General features: G+C 42.0%; 1 protein-coding gene across 1 annotated transcript in view; it reads left to right on the top strand.

Annotated features, from left to right (window-relative positions):
- Positions 1-14,891, top strand: part of cfap251 (cilia and flagella associated protein 251) — an 81,460-nt gene extending 66,569 nt beyond the window's left edge. Inside the window, exons 17-20 of the mRNA XM_034170382.1 lie at positions 2,357-2,497; positions 2,636-2,864; positions 8,748-8,852; positions 14,450-14,891. Of these exons, the coding sequence (XP_034026273.1) occupies positions 2,357-2,497; positions 2,636-2,864; positions 8,748-8,852; positions 14,450-14,577 (603 nt within the window). The 3' untranslated portion in view covers positions 14,578-14,891. The remainder of the gene's footprint in view (positions 1-2,356; positions 2,498-2,635; positions 2,865-8,747; positions 8,853-14,449) is intronic.
- Positions 14,892-17,746: the final 2,855 nt, after the last annotated feature.

Here is a 17,746-nt window from a genome sequence, read left to right as displayed (position 1 = left end):
TTCTGTTTTTCTTGTAGTTTGTTTTCTTCTTATAATTCATTCATCACCTTGTTTTCCTAGTCTAGTTCTGCTCTTGTATTTGTTTCCGATCAGTTCTCATGTCTAGTCTGCTTCCAGCCATGGTATGTTCTGTTCATAGTTCCCTGGTTCTTCTCACGCCCCTCTGAGTTCTGTTTCACTCCACACCCTGCACCTGCCTTCATGTCTTCATCCCTCACTTACTGTTGGGAAAGTGTAGTGACACGGACCCACAACAGGGGGCGTAAATGAACGGACAATAGAGAGAGTTAAATTAGAACACTTTACTGTTGTGAATGTCACAACCACACACAGCAGATTACAGAATAGATACAAGTCAATTAATGAAGGTGTCGTGTGGGCAGGCTCGACGATAGGAGACGCCCGTCTGGAGATGAACCGGAACCACACGATTTCCACCGCCACTGAACCCGAAGGATACTGGAGCCGCCAAGTCCCGAAGTCCCCAGGTGGCCACCGTCTCAGCGTGTCGGATCTGGTACTGCTGGCGGAGAACAAAGACAGTCAAGTGTGGGTGTGTGTACACCCAGTAACAATAACGGTGGGAATTCCACCTCCACCTTTAACACACACTCGTGCAGCGTCTGTTTAACCACTTATCTGACGGGACGTAGGACGAAACAGTCGCGACCCACGCCGGTCCTCTGGTTGACAGCTGCAACACAATAGCTCTTGGAATCACTTAATGCTGGCAGAGAAAGTTACCTCTCACAGAAGTCGATATCTCGGCGATGTGGTGGAGGTGTCATCCTGCTTTTATCCAAGGTGAGATGCAGATGATCGGTGACAGCTGTCATGGTTGATGAGTGACAGCTGTCACCTCGGCTGTTCCTGTAGGCGGCAGCGCCCTCTCGTGCCTGAAGCCCGCACTTCAGGCAGGGCGCCCTCTGGTGGTGGGCCAGCAGTACCTCCTCTTCTGGCGGCCCACACAACACTTACATCTGATTATGTTCTCTCTGCACCTGCCATGTGGCCCTGTCTCTCACTTTAATTCTGTCTGCTTTGTATTTCCCTTCTCTCACGCTCTGTGCACCTGTTCACATATCTTTGACTTTTCTCCACTCCACCTTGTACTCTCTTCCCTCACTGTCTTGCACACATAGTATCTTTGTTCATTAGCCACGCCCCCTTTCTGGATCCTTCCTCTCATGTGCATCTTAACACCACCGGTTCCTAATTTGTCCACATACATATAAACCTTCACAGTCTCACAGTCCCTCGCCAGATTGTTGTCGCTTCCAGCACACTCTCCAGCCTTTGTTGTTCTCTGTCCTGATTAGTCTTGCTGTGTACCAGTTCCTTGCTCTGTGTTTTTTGACCGCCTTTTTGCCTCAGCCTATATGCCAGTGTTTGCCCGTGCCTCAGACCCCTGCCTGGAGATGACTGCGTTTTTGCCTCACCCTGCTTGTGCCTCTGCTCCGTTTTCTGACAACCTGTGTACCGAACCTCTGCCCGAAATAAACATGACGACTTGTACCTCAAAGCCTGGTTTGGGAGTTTGTATTGTGGGTCCACCCGCTCCTGGGGTCGGGCAGCCGCCCGCCATGACAGCTGGATTTGTGAGAATCTACTGAATCTACTGGTACCTTGTTTCCCATGTAACAATAAGAAATATACTCAAAACCTGGATTAATCTTTTTAGTCACATAGCACTACTATTATTCTGAACACTATTGTGTGTGGGTGTGTATATATATATATATATATATATAATTATTATTATTATTATAATATATAAACATATATATAATTATAATATAATATATATATATATTAATCAGCGAATTAAAATATCTCACCACAACGGGGTAAACAATAATACAACACACAAAACAAAAAAGTAACAATTGATCACTACATTGAGTGAAACATATTAACTACCTAATTTGATTGTTATTGAAATACAAGTGTTTGAACAGTTCAATTACATTTTCTGTTGATCTGCTGATGAGGGAAAAACATCAAAGGGTACTTAAATTTTTACCAAGAACTGTATGTAAAAAATTTTGACATCTAAACATTTGGCTTTCTGCACTGAAAAAAGTTTTGGATTTGCATGATTTAAATATGTGTACACAGACATTTAAATCATGTTTCCGTTTTTTCAATGTGCCTCAGGATCCCGTTGCTTTCCTTCATATGAACACACCATATATTTGAAGAACTCACTATAAAGGGGATATCAGCTTTTAAACTGAGTAACATTCTTCTGAGTTGTGAATTTTATCTCTTCATGCTGATGTTATTTTAATTGTTTATTTCAGCATTAATTCTGTTATAGATATAAAATACCACTTATCCATTTTTGTGCCTTCAGGCAATAGAGGACTTTTTCTATTACTGCCAAGTCTGTCAAAAACTTGACTCAATGGAGACACATCAGGTATCAACCACAATTCCTCTGACAGCAATTCCCTTTCTAATGAGAGCTTTGGGCTTCTTTCCTACTGAACAAGAGGTACTGTGTGTTTCATGCGGTCTTGTTTTTTGCCAGTCAGTGTAATATCAGCTTATGGAAAATCTGGCAAAACCTAGCTCACCTTTTATATCTAATACCAGTTATAGTCATGAAAAAAATTACTTTTATTTTGACCAGCTAGAAGACATGCAAAATGAGGTGAAGTTCAGCAAATATGCAGAGACAGGAGAATACATGGCTGATATCAACCTGGAGGAGTTTATTAAACTCTACATCAACCATCGCCCAGCCTTCAGCCTTTCCACTGATGACATCATTCAGTCATTTTCTGTCCTTGGAAGCCATCATTGTACAGCACAGCCTGTGCTACAGATAGATGAACTCCTGGAGCTTCTACAAGTTCAAGGTACACTGTTATTCAGTCACAGGAAGGCCAATGTGCTTGTTATTAGGATGGAGTCTGACAAAGGGGGATTCCTGCACTGCTTCTGTATGCAGAATTTATATTTACAGTGGGGCAAATAAGTATTTAGTCAGTCACTGATTGTGCAAGTTCTCCAACTTAGAAAGATGAGAGCTCTGTAATTTTCAACATAGGTACACTTCAACTATGCTCCAACCTTCCTTTTCTCTCAAAAATTCTTGAAAGGGTAGTTGTTAAACAGCTAACTGATCATCTGCAGAGGAATGGTCTATTCGAAGAGTTTCAGTCAGGTTTTAGAATTCATCATAGTACAGAAACAGCATTAGTGAAGGTTACAAATGATCTTCTTATGGCCTCAGACAGTGGACTCATCTCTGTGCTTGTTCTGTTAGACCTCAGTGCTGCTTTTGATACTGTTGACCATAAAATTTTATTACAGAGATTAGAGCATGCCATAGGTATTAAAGGCACTGCGCTGCGGTGGTTTGAATCATATTTATCTAATAGATTACAATTTGTTCATGTAAATGGGGAATCTTCTTCACAGACTAAGGTTAATTATGGAGTTCCACAAGGTTCTGTGCTAGGACCAATTTTATTCACTTTATACATGCTTCCCTTAGGCAGTATTATTAGACGGCATTGCTTAAATTTTCATTGTTACGCAGATGATACCCAGCTTTATCTATCCATGAAGCCAGAGGACACACACCAATTAGCTAAACTGCAGGATTGTCTTACAGACATAAGGACATGGATGACCTCTAATTTCCTGCTTTTAAACTCAGATAAAACTAAAGTTATTGCACTTGGCCCCACAAATCTTAGAAACATGGTGTCTAACCAGATCCTTACTCTGGATGGCATTACCCTGACCTCTAGTAATACTGTGAGAAATCTTGGAGTCATTTTTGATCAGGATATGTCATTCAAAGCGCATATTAAACAAATATGTAAGACTGCTTTTTTGCATTTACGCAATATCTCTAAAATTAGAAAGGTCTTGTCTCAGAGTGATGCTGAAAAACTAATTCATGCATTTATTTCCTCTAGGCTGGACTATTGTAATTCATTATTATCAGATTGTCCTAAAAGTTCCCTGAAAAGCCTTCAGTTAATTCAAAATGCTGCAGCTAGAGTACTGACGGGGACTAGAAGGAGAGAGCATATCTCACCCATATTGGCCTCTCTTCATTGGCTTCCTGTTAATTCTAGAATAGAATTTAAAATTCTTCTTCTTACTTATAAGGTTTTGAATAGTCAGGTCCCTTCTTATCTTAGGGACCTCATAGTACCATATCACCCCAATAGAGCGCTTCGCTCTCAGACTGCAGGCTTACTTGTAGTTCCTAGGGTTTGTAAGAGTAGAATGGGAGGCAGAGCCTTCAGCTTTCAGGCTCCTCTCCTGTGGAACCAGCTCCCAATTCGGATCAGGGAGACAGACACCCTCTCTACTTTTAAGATTAGGCTTAAAACTTTCCTTTTTGCTAAAGCTTATAGTTAGGGCTGGATCAGGTGACCCTGAACCATCCCTAAGTTATGCTGCTATAGACTTAGACTGCTGGGGGGCTCCCATAATGCATTGAGTGTTTCTTTCTCTTTTTGCTCTGTATGCACCACTCTGCATTTAATCATTAGTGATTGATCTCTGCTCCCCTCCACAGCATGTCTTTTTCCCGGTTCTCTCCCTCAGCCCCAACCAGTCCCAGCAGAAGACTGCCCCTCCCTGAGCCTGGTTCTGCTGGAGGTTTCTTCCTGTTAAAAGGGAGTTTTTCCTTCCCACTGTTGCCAAGTGCTTGCTCACAGGGGGTCGTTTTGACCGTTGGGGTTTTTCCGTAATTATTGTATGGCTTTGCCTTACAATATAAAGCGCCTTGGGGCAACTGTTTGTTGTGATTTGGCGCTATATAAATAAAATTGATTTGATTTGATTTGATTTATGAGAGATAAAATGAGAAAAAAAAATCCACGAAATCAAATTGTAGGATTTTTAAAGAATTTATTTGTAAATTATGGTGGAAAATAAGTATTTAGTCACCCACAAACAAGCAAGATTTCTGGCTCTTACAGACCTGTAACTTTTCTGTCTAACTCTTCTGTCCTCCACCTGTTACCTGTATTAATGGAATCTGTTGGAACTCGTTATCTGTATAAAAGACACCTGTCCACAGCCTCAAACAGTCAGACTCCAAACTCAACCATGGCCAAGACCAAAGAGCTGTTGAAGGACACCAGGAAGAAAATTATAGATGTGCACCAGGCTGGGAAGAGTGAATCTACAATAGTCAAGCAGGTTGGTGTGAATAAATCAACTGTGGGAGCAATTGTAAGAAAATGGAAGACATATAAGACCATATAATCTCCCTCGATCTGGGGCTCCACACAAGATCTCATCCCGTGGGGTCAAAATGATCATGAGAACGGTGAGCAAAAATCCCAGAACTACACGGAGGGACCTGATGAATGACCTGCGGAGAGCTGGGACCAAAGTAACAAAGGCTACACACTACACAGAGAGAGACTCAAATCCTGCAGTGCCAGGCGTGTCCTCCTGCTTAAGCCAGTACATGTCCAGGCCCGTCTGAAGTTTGGCAGAGAGCATATGGATGATCCAGAAGAGGATTGGGAGAGTATCGTGGTCAGATGAAACCAAAATAGAATTTTTTAGTAAAACACTCAACTCCTTGTGTTTGGAAGAAGAAGAATACTGAGTTGCGTTCCAAGAACACTATACCTACTGTGAAGCATGGGGTGGAAACATCAGGCTTTGGGGCTGTTTTTCTGCAAAGGGGACAGGACAACTGATCTGTGTTAAGGGAAGAATGAACAGGGCCATGTATCGTGAGATTTTAAGCCAAAACCTCCTGCCATCAGTGAGAGCATTGAAGATGCAATGTGGCTGGGTCTTCCAGCTTGACAATGATCCCAAACACACCGCTCGGGCAATGAAGGAGTGGCTTCGCAAAAAGCATTTCAAGGTCCTGCAGTGGCCAAGCCAGTCTCCAGACCTCAACCCCATAGAAATTTTTTTGAGGGAGTTGAAAGTCCATGTTGCCCAGCGACAGCCCCAAAACATCACTGCTCTAGAGGAGATCTGCAAGGAGGAATGGGCCAAAATATCAGCTACAGTATGCGCAAACCTGGTGAGAAACTATAGGAACGTTTGACCTCTGTCATTGCCAACAAAGATTATGTTACAAAGTATTGAGTTGAACTTTTGTGATTGACCACATACTTATTTTCCACCATAATTTACAAATAAATTCTTTAAAAATCCTACAATGTGATTTCCTGGATTTTTTTTCTCATTGTGTCTGTCATAGTTGATTGTACCTATGTTGAAAATTACCGACCTCTCTCATCTTTCTAAGTAGGAGTGTTATATGGCTGGGGGGGCCTGGCTGCCGGTTTGTTTCTGTCTTTTGGTTTTCCTCCCAGGTGGCGTGCGTTTGGGACTGAGTGGCTGTGTTGCTGAGGCTGTCAGGACCTCACCCTGATCACCTGCGACTCGTCAGGACTCACAGCTGTGGTGCATCTGGATGGATTGGAACATGTTGGCATTTAAGACTGGAGTGCACAGTGTGTATTTGCCAGAGACTCGACCTTGTGACCAGACGGGTGAGATCGTCGTCTCGGGAGCCATCTCATCAGCAGCGGATGCTGAGAACGTCCAGGTTTGATGCACGGTCTGTGAAAGAGGAGGGGGTGAGGTTTCATGCTCGTCAGCACACTTCCTGAGGTACGTTAGATTTTGTGACTAACAGTTATACAGTCAGTAAATGTGGTATCCCTCACACCTTATTGTATTGAGCTGTTTGTTAGTCATGTATCAGCTTTCACTGCAGTGGAGTTTTGTGAACTGATTGTTCCATGCCTGCAGGTTGGGAAGCTGATCAGTAATCAAGCCAGGAAGTGTTTGCTGTTTGTACACCTTTAAGTGTTCTGTGTGTAGAGTGTGGACTCACATAATGGTTCCTTCTTTCACAGACTCGGTTGTTGCGGCCACCTGTGGGGTGTCGGCGGGGTCCTTGGGTCCGAAACAGCTTCTGGCTCCGGACCGTTAGCGCTGCTGGGAGCGCACCACGCCAGGCCGCACCTTTTGTTATTATATTATCACTGTTATGTATTAAATTCAGTTAGCCTTTGTACCGTGCTCTGCTTATTTTATACTGGGCCCTTCAAACGCTGGTCGGTTCTCCGAGCTGCGTCCGACACATAACAAGGAGAACTTGCACAATCACGAGCTGACTAAATACTTTTTTACCCCACCGTGCCTCTGCCAACGAAGTTGGGCAGAGATTATTAGAGGTGCACCGATCGATCGGGCACCGCTCATTATCGGCCGATTACGCCTTGATCGGTTTGATCACTGATCGGCAAAATGAGCCAATCAAAAGGACCGATCACAACAGTGCAGGCAGTAGCGCAGGGAGTGCTTGGTCCTGTCATGACATGCCCAGCCAAGAGCATGTGTAGTTTCAAAATGGCTTCACCGGTCTGGACTTTTTTTGTGGTGTCAAAAACAGACACGGAATTTGCTATTTGCAACACTTGTGACAAGGCTATCCCTTGAGGAGGAGTAAACCCAAAAACATTCAATACTACAAACCTAATTAGGCATTTGAAGAGTTGTGACTTGACAAAATACCAGGAGTTTCAAAAAGCGGCTAGCTCTCGAGCAGAGCAGAAGCCGGATCCGACAAAGAACAAACAATTTGCACAACTTTCAGTTACAGAGACACTACAGCTGCAGCAACCATACAGCAAAGATGGTAAGAAACTCTGAGAGATCTAAATAGACTGCTGTGTAATGAATGGAACCACACTGCCATCTAGTGGAAATCCAGTGTGCATGAGTGTATTTGTGAATCAGTAGGCATTTGTTTGTGGATCTGTGGCGAAAAGAATGTCTCAATTATGTCACAGAGGAAAGCGATGAATGCATGTAATTGGTGATCCACAAATGCTGAAACTCAATTCACAAACACAATTTCCAGTTTTACAAATGTAATGTAATGTTGTGTAATGTTTTTTTTTTTTGTTTTTTTTTTACAAATTACGTTTTATATTTGCAAATACAGCATTATTTGCAAAGACCAATTTACAAGTTACAAATATGAAATTTGCATTTGTGGATATCTGAACACATTTGCAAATCAATGATTATTTGTAGATCACCCTGTGTGCATTTACAAATATTGAGACAATTTTAACCCCATAGAATGAGGGCTGTATTTTACGTTCTCAACGTTCTGTAGGCTGTAACCTGAGCAATATGAAACATGGAAAAAAAAAAAAAGCTTGCTGGTAGAACAAAGTCAGTGTAATAAAACAAAAGTTGGCAGTTTATTCTAGTGTCTTTATTTGAATGCATGTTTTTTGTTTTCATCAAGTTTTAATGCAAAAATAGTCCTATACATTAGACCTATATTCTTATTTTGGACATGATCCAAATATGTACTTGATCGGTATCGGCCTCGGTATTGGCAGATCAAAATTTCAGTGATCGGCCTAAAAAATCGTGATCGGTGCACCTCTAGAGGTTATGTTTTCACCCGTTTGTCTGTTTGTGAAAAGCTTGTAACCCACAATTTTTCACATATCCTAATGAAATTTTCACTCACTCACTCATCTTCAACCACTTATCCGGGATCGGGTCACTGGGGCAACAGCTCCAGGATACAGCTCCTAGGATCCTAGGATATCTTACCCCCCCGATACTTTAGCTTCTGAAAAGCCACTTCTAACAGGACTTTATGACCATAAAAAGTTTTACAAGGTAAAAATTTGTGGAATTGTTGGGAGAGGTGCTCCAGTTTCTTGTCAGGTTGGTACAAATTCACATTTTAACATGATCTTTCACAGGAGAACCCATGACAGAGGACGAGGTTGCAGAATGTTTCACAACGCTTTTAGGACTGAGTGAGAACAACAAAGATTTTTCTGAGCATGACACAGCTACATTATGCAGTATGTATTTAAAAACACACACACATGACATTTATCAATTCATATACCTGCTATAATACACAATCAACATGACATGTTTGTGTGTTAATTGTGTTGTTTATTGTCCAAAAACGTGTTGCAGTGCTTCACAGATCAAGCACACCGATAGGTTTCGGAAATGAAGGAAACTAACAAGAAGCTAATTTCAAGTGATCAAAGTCACACATACTGTATGAGGAAAGAGACAGATATATACTCAACAAAAATATAAACGCAACACTTTTGGTTTTGCTCCCATTTTGTATGAGATGAACTCAAAGATCTAAAACTTTTTCCACATACACAATATCACCAATTCCCTCAAATATTGTTCACAAACCAGTCGAAATCTGTGATAGTGAGCACTTCTCCTTTGCTGACATAATCCATCCCATCTCACAGGTGCGCCATATCAAGATGCTGATTAGACACCATGATTAGTGCACAGGTGTGCCTTAGACTGCCCACAATAAAAGGCCACTCTGAAAGGTGCAGTTTTGTTTTATTGGGGGGGGATACCAGTCAGTATCTGGTGTGACCACCATTTGCCTCATGCAGTGCAACACATCTCCTTCGCATCACCCGTGAAGAGAACACCTCTCCAATGTGCCAAATGCCAGCGAATGTGAGCATTTGCCCACTCAAGTCGGTTACGACGACGAACTGGAGCCAGGTCGAGACCCTGATGAGGACTACGAGCATGCAGTTGAGCTTCCCTGAGACAGTTTCTGACAGTTTGTGCAGAAATTCTTTGGTTATGCAAACCGATTGTTCCAGCAGCTGTCCAAGTGGCTGGTCTCAGACGATCTTGGAGGTGAACATGCTGGATGTGGAGGTCCTGGGCTGGTGTGGTTACACGTGGTCTGCGGTTGTGAGGCTGGTTGGATGTACAGCCAAATTCTCTGAAACGCCTTTGGAGACGGCTTATGGTAGAGACATGAACATTCAATACACGAGCAACAGCTCTGGTTGACATTCCTGCTGTCAGCATGCCAATTGCACGCTCCCTCAAATCTTGCGACATCTGTGGCATTGTGCTGTGTGATAAAACTGCACCTTTCAGAGTGGCCTTTTATTGTGGGCAGTCTAAGGCACACCTGTACACTAATCATGGTGTCTAATCAGCATCTTGATATGGCACACCTGTGAGGTGGGATGGATTATCTCAGCAAAGGAGAAGTGCTCACTATCACAGATTTAGACTGCTTTGTGAACAATATTTGAGGGAAATGGTGATATTGTGTATGTGGAAAAAGTTTTAGATCTTTGAGTTCATCTCATACAAAATGGGAGCAAAACCAAAAGTGTTGCGTTTATATTTTTGTGTCTGCTTTGGCTATAGTCATACCACAGTGTTTCGACTGTTATAAGACTTTTGGTACATAATCATAGTTGTTCAGAAAAAACAGCTGCTCTCTAGGACAGCCTCACCTGCTCCTAATTCATCATCCAACCAGTATCCACTAAGATGCAGCAGGTGGCAGAAATGTTCATGGGATATTACTTAGGCAAACAAAGTGGCTTTTAGCATTGATGTGGTACAACAACTATATTGACATGAAGAGTTTTGAGTTTTTCATTTTTATAATTGTGTAGGCTATATCAATCATCTAAAACAAATTACTTAATCCGACCAAAACATTCATTTGTTGCACAATGCACAGTGACATATGCAGTTAGTGCATTTGCCTCCCAAACAGATTATCCGTGGCTCAAAGCCAGACATGCCCTTTTTTCCTTCTACAGCTGAATTTACATTAGAAAAGCAAAATCAACACCCAAATTGAGTCTCCTGTTGTGATGACCCCAAGCAAAATGGAAGAAGCCCATTGAAATCTTGAGTTGTTTCACTTTTTTGTTTAATTAATTGTTATTTTTTACAGAATGAGTCTGCTAAGCACAGCTGCTTACTGTAATTTAGCAGTGGGACAATACTTAACCAGTTTACATTAATAAGCTGTTGTATGTTACAATAGGCACACTGCAGAATAACAGCATAGTAACACTATGGAATAACAGTATAATGCTGTCAACTGTAGCTGCCAATAATTTACGGTAAATTAAAATGGAATTTTTTCTTTTAGTGCACATAATCCCTCCATTTTCAGAGCCCATAAGTAACCTGACAAACTAAAAATGAAAATTATTGTTAATACAAATCTGCATGTTTTACACAGAGATGCTGGCCAAGTGGTTAGTGTGCTTGGGTTCAGTGTGGAAGGTTCCTGATTTAAACCACACCACTACCTCTTTTTTCCATGCATTGTGAAGTTAAGTCAAGAAGGGCATCCAGCATAAAACTTGTTCCAAAATCAATATGCAGATCCTCACTGGATCTGCTGTGGTGACCCCGAGTGAAAACTAGGGAGCAGCTGCAAAGACTTACTTACAAATCAACATTTTTACAGTCAGTTATCTTTAGTTACGTGGACATTTCTGAGTCACTGAATATGCCTTGGACATCACCTCAGTCAATCACTGTGGTACTCAGATGGTAAATTTGTCTGCAGTAGGCAGTTCTCAAAACTGAGTGACAGAAGGAGACTAGTGAGAGGAACTACCAAAACACCCGTGACAACTCTGAAAGAGTTGTAATCTTGTCTCACTGTGATTGGAGAAACAGTGCATTGTGCAAACATTTGCCTTGGAGTGGAACACCAAATGGAACTCTTGAGTTTTTTTTTTTTTGTTGTTGTTTTTTCCTTAAAAAAAAAAAGATGTAAAATTCTGGCTATAGTTTGCCAGAAGGCACACAGGAGACTCCAGCCTAGATAAGATCTCTTTTCATGGGGCATTTTCACACATGAAATCTGGAATGGTTTGCACCAAGGCTCACGTATGTGTCAGGTTTTAGACTCCTGGGTGGTTGTCTTTTATATTACTGTCTTGTTTGGGTTGTCTTTGTGTTCTGTCTTTCACGTGCTCTGTCTTTCCACTTGGGTTTTCTCTGTCCTGCTTTTTCTTGTCTCTCTCAGCTCTTGGTGGTGGACGTTTCTCTCTGTCTGGCCACACCCTGGTTCTGGGAGATTCTCCACATACCTGTTCTTGATTTGCAGTTAATCACCAGGGTGCTTTATACAGTAGTGTTCAGAATAATAGTGCTATGTGACTAAAAAGATTAATCCAGGTTTTGAGTATATTTCTTATTGTTACATGGGAAACAAGGTACCAGTAGATTCAGTAGATTCTCACAAATCCAACAAGACCAAGGATTCATGATATGCACACTCTTAAGGCTATGAAATTGGGCTATTAGTAAAAAAAAGTAGAAAAGGGGGTGTTCACAATAATAGTAGTGTGACATTCAGTCAGTGAGTTCGTCAGTTTTGTGGAACAAACAGGTGTGAATCAGGTGTCTCCTATTTAAGGATGAAGCCAGCACCTGTTGAACATGCTTTTCTCGTTGAAAGACTGAGGAAAATGGGATGTTCAAGACATTGTTCAGAAGAACACCGTATTTTGATTATAAAGTTGATTGGAGAGGGGAAAACTTATACGCAGGTGCAAAAAATTATAGGCTGTTCATCTACAATGATCTTCAATGCTTTAAAATGGACAAAAAAACCAGAGACGCACGGACGAAAACGGAAAACAACCATCAACATGGATAGAAGAATAACCAGAATGGCAAAGGCTCACCCATTGATCAGCTCCAGGATGATCAAAGACAGTCTGGAGTTACCTGTAAGTGCTGTGACAGTTAGAAGATGCCTGTGTGAAGCTAATTTATTTGCAAGAATCCCCCTCAGAGTCCCTCTGTTAAATAAAAGACGTGCAGAAGAGCTTACAATTTGCCAAAGAACACATCAACTGGCCTAAAGAGAAATGGAGGAATATTTTGTGGACTGATGAGAGTAAAATTGTTCTTTTTGGGTCCAAGGGCCGCAGACAGTTTGTGAGACGACCCCAAACTCTGAATTCACAGTTCACAGTAAAGACAGTGAAGCATGGTGGTGCAAGCATCATGATATGGGCAAGTTTCTCCTACTATGGTGTTGGGCCTATATATCGCATACCAGGTATCATGGATCAGTTTGGATATGCCAAAATACTTGAAGAGGCCATGTTGCCTTATGCTGAAGAGGACATGCCCTTGAAATGGGTGTTTCAACAAGACAGTGACCCCAAGCACACTAGTAAACCAGCAAAATCTTGGTTCCAAACCAACAAAATGAATGCCTCGCAGATGTGAAGAAATCATGAAAAACTGTGGTTATACAACTAAATACTAGTTTAGTGATTCACAGGATTGCTAAAAAAAAGCAGTTTGAACATAATAGTTTTGAGCTTGTAGCATCAACAGCAGATGCTACTATTATTGTCAACACCCCCTTTTCTACTTTTTTTTACTAATAGCCCAATTTCATAGCCTCAAGAGTGTGCATATCATGAATGCTTAGTCTTGTTGGATTTGTGAGAATCTCCTGAATCTACTGGTACCTTGTTTCCCATGTAACAATAAGAAATATACTCAAAACCTGGATTAATCTTTTTAGTCACATAGCACTACTATTATTCTGAACACTACTGTAAGCCTCACAGTTTGCCTTTGTCCCTCGCCAGATCGATGTGCCTAGTGCCTCTGTTCAGCTCAGTTTTTTGTATTTTTGCCTTGCTCTGATTGCCTCATTGTGTTTTTTGACTACTTGCTTGTGTACCTCGACCACGCCTTTGCCTGATGCTTCTGATACTGTTGCTGTTTGGACTGCCTCTCTGTGTACCAACCCTAGCCTATTAACCCAGTAAACGTTTTTATTCCACTGAGCTGTGTACCTGCATCTTGCATTTTGCATCCAGCCTGCCTTGACTGTCAAACCTGATAGAATGTATATGTTTGGTCCACTTAGTTTAGTTTCACATTGCACTGTTGCAGTTGGACTAAAAATAAAAAACAAAAAACTTTATTTCTGATGTACTTATGTTCTGACATCATCATCATCTATGTACTTTGTGTCTCCCCATATTTCACATTGATTGGCTCATAGACGTGCATGTGTCTGATGTTGGCTTGTTGTCAGTTGAGTGTTAGAACAGACAAAAATATTATGCTTGAATGCAGAAAAATTAACACATTCGTTTTGTTGCAGCTGCGCTATTATTTTTAAGGTATTTTTACCAGCACCAGGTGGCGGCACTAGCTGTCAAAAGTGAAATATTTAAGAATTTTAACTCCTGTCGCAGCAAGGCAAAATGGATATTTTATTTTTATTTAAAAAATGGCCAGCAGTGCAGAGTCACTCGGTTTAATCACATAATCTTGTACTTCTTAATGTGTGATGATACCTCAACTTCCTGTAATTTGTCCAGAGGTTTGAACTATTCAAAAAGTGTTTTTACTCTACAAACAAGCTGAATGATAGTTCAGTTTGATCCAGACCCATACCATCTCTTTTGGTCCTTTTGGCCAGACTGTGGAATGTGGTAGCTTTTACACCTGCTATTTTGGTTTTTCAACAAACTGAAAAGTCCAAAGGTGCAGACGCAACAAAGTATGAGTGAAAGCACCCTGAGTGTGATGCTTATACTAACTAAATCGTGAGACTGCTGCTATATTTCTGTCCCTACTTTTTTTGTTTCAGATGGAGAGTCAGAACATTCTCTGGAGTGTGTGATACCAGATCAAATATCTATGGAGACATTCACAGGACACATCCTGGGTTTCCCATCTTTTGCAGAGCTGAGCAGCAGCTCATCCCCTCAGGAGTGATGAAAACAAAACAGCTATTTGCAAAGTTACATCGATGACAACATTTCACTCTGTGTTGTATTGGGCCATTTCATTTTTATTTGATAATTGATTTATCAGGGACAGTGGTTAATATTGAACCTAAGAAATGTAAATAAGCCTGTGAACCTTGAAGGCTAATTGTCATTCATTGTCCCTGGTCATATGTAACATTTTAAGTGACATCACTCATTACAAAACAACAGCAAACAGGAAGCGAATGAGATGTGTATTTCTTGTGTAAAGAACAAATGTATAGATAAGCATTGTTATTCAATAAATCTAAATATCACAGTCAAAATATAGATCCAAGAACTCTGTGCTCAGCAGATGTCATCAGATGGTTTGTGTGTTCACAGATTTGATTTTCAATGAGTCACATCATCTGTATTGTAGGTGTGACAAGTTATATTGTTTTGCTGCTTTGATGGAAGAAGCTGACTAACTAAAAATACAGATAAGGTGTGCAGTGTACTTTGCTTTAGTTGAATTGTATGAATTTTATTTTCAAATTGAAATTGACGTTCCTTAAGTATACAGTGCATCTGGAAAATATTCACAGAACTTCACTTTTTCCACATTTTCAAAATTCTACTCACAACACCCCATTTTGCAAATTTATTAAAAAGAAAAAACTAAGAAATTGCATGTACATAAGTATTCACAGCCTTTGCTCAATACTTTGTTGATGCTCTTTTGGCAGCAATTACAGCCTCAAATTGTCTTGTATATGACAAGCTTGGTGCACCTATCTTTGGGCAGTTTTATCCATTCCTCTTTGCAGCACCTCTCAAGCTCCATCAGGTTGGATGGGGAGCATCAGTGCACAGCCATTTTCAGATCTCTCCAGAGATGTTCAATCAGATTCAGGTCTGGGCTCTGGTTGGGCCACTCAAGCACATTCACGGAGTTGTCCTGAAGCCACTCATCTGATATCTCACTCCAGTCTGAGGTCAAGAGCGAGCTGGTGCAGGTTTTCATCCAGGATGTCTCTGTACATTGCTGTATTCATCTTTCCCTCAATCCTGACTAGTTTCACAGTTCCTGCCGCTGAGAAACATCCCCACAGCATGATGCTACATCAAAGGAGATTTTTTAAATGAAAGACATGCGGACGGATTGGCGCGTCCACATGTCCGCCACAGGAAAAACACCTCCGTGTTGATAACCATTTGTAAAATCCAGGCAGCTTTTGGTGGCTTTCAGTTGAGTGAGTATCTGAGAAATTGTTTAACAGCAGGGCATGTTCCAACTTGTCCTTAAGGCTTCCAACGGAGGTGTTTTTCCTGTGGCGGGCGTGCTGCGCCGGCTGCAAACCGACGCGCCAATCCGTCCGCACGTCTTTCATTAAAAAAATCTCCTTTAACAGTGGAATGTCCAGATAAACTGCTGATTCCGACCTCTTCTGAAAGTTCTCTGTTCTCTCACGATGTCCTGGGTCAACAGAGGCTTAAATTTGGAGGTTTTCAGCTTGAAACAGGATGACGACGTCGCCTCGGAGCGCTGCGCGATGTCCCGCTCCGTGGGAAGTCCTTACAGCGATAGAAACAATCCAAAATCTCTCATCAGCTGTTAAAATTTTCACTGAAAACCAGCTTAATTTCTCGAATGGTATCCACTCGGATGTGCCTCAGAGTTTCTGAAAAAATTTTGATCAAGCACAGCGCCAGTCTCTCAGCAACTTCTCAGACAAAGGAATTCCGACGAGGGGGCTGGACCACTCCTCCCACAAGGCGTGCTCACAGGCGAATGATGTCACCGACAGGCGTGAAAAAACTCTCGCATGCCCACAAGGGTTCAAGCTTGGCTGATGTAATCACACGTGATTCAAATCCATATGTTTTTTTTAAAAAATAATAAGGTCGGATACTTTTCTAATAGACCTCGTATGTTTTTTAATAACTAAAGTTTAATATTTCACTTTGTGAGGTGTAGATTACTACAACCCTTGGCAAAAATTATGGAATCACCGGCCTCGGAGGATGTTCATTCAGTTGTTTAATTTTGTAGAAAAAAAGCAGATCACAGACATGACACAAAACTAAAGTCATTTCAAATGGCAACTTTCTGGCTTTAAGAAACACTATAAGAAATCAGGAAAAAAATTGTGGCAGTCAGTAACGGTTACTTTTTTTAGACCAAGCAGAGGGAAAAAATATGGAATCACTCAATTCTGAGGAAAAAATTATGGAATCATGAAAAACAAAAGAACGCTCCAACACATCACTAGTATTTTGTTGCACCACCTCTGGCTTTTATAACAGCTTGCAGTCTCTGAGGCATGGACTTAATGAGTGACAAACAGTACTCTTCATCAATCTGGCTCCAACTTTCTCTGATTGCTGTTGCCAGATCAGCTTTGCAGGTTGGAGCCTTATCATGGACCATTTTCTTCAACTTCCACCAAAGATTTTCAATTGGATTAAGATCCGGATTATTTGCAGGCCATGACATTGACCCTATGTGTCTTTTTGCAAGGAATGTTTTCACAGTTTTTGCTCTATGGCAAGGAACTCCTCGCGGTGAAGGAGGCTCTTGAAGAGTGGAGACACCTGTTGGAGGGAGCTATGGTGCCTTTCACGGTTTTCACGGACCATCGGAACCTGGAGTACATCCGGACCGCCAAGCGGCTGAACCCCAGGCAAGCCCGCTGGTCCCTGTTCTTCGGACGCTTTGACTTCCGGATCACCTACCATCCCGGGACTAGGAACCAACGATCCGATGCACTGTCCCGGGTGCACGAAGAGGAAGCCAAGGCCGAGTTGTCAGACCCCATCGAGACCATCGTTCCCGAGTCCACTGTCGTGGCCACCCTCACATGGGACGTGGAGAAGACCGTCCGGGAGGCCCTGACAAGGAACCCGGACCCGGGGAACGGTCCTAAGAACAGACTCTACGTCCCACCAGAAGCCAGGGCTGCCGTCTTGGACTTCTGCCACGGATCCAAGCTCTCCTGTCATCCCGGAGTGCGTAGGACCGTGGCAGTGGTCCAGCAGCGCTTCTGGTGGGCGTCACTGGAAGCCGACGTCCGGGACTATGTCCAGGCCTGTACCACCTGTGCTAGGGGCAAGGCGGATCATCATAAGATCAGGGGCCTCCTCCAGCCCCTGCCTGTGCCTCATCGCCCCTGGTCTCACATCGGCCTGGACTT

Source organism: Thalassophryne amazonica, chromosome 5 (assembly GCF_902500255.1).
Source record: "Thalassophryne amazonica chromosome 5, fThaAma1.1, whole genome shotgun sequence".
NCBI lineage: Eukaryota > Metazoa > Chordata > Actinopteri > Batrachoidiformes > Batrachoididae > Thalassophryne > Thalassophryne amazonica.
Note: the sequence above shows the minus strand (reverse complement) of the source record. Positions and strands in the feature narration are given on the sequence as shown.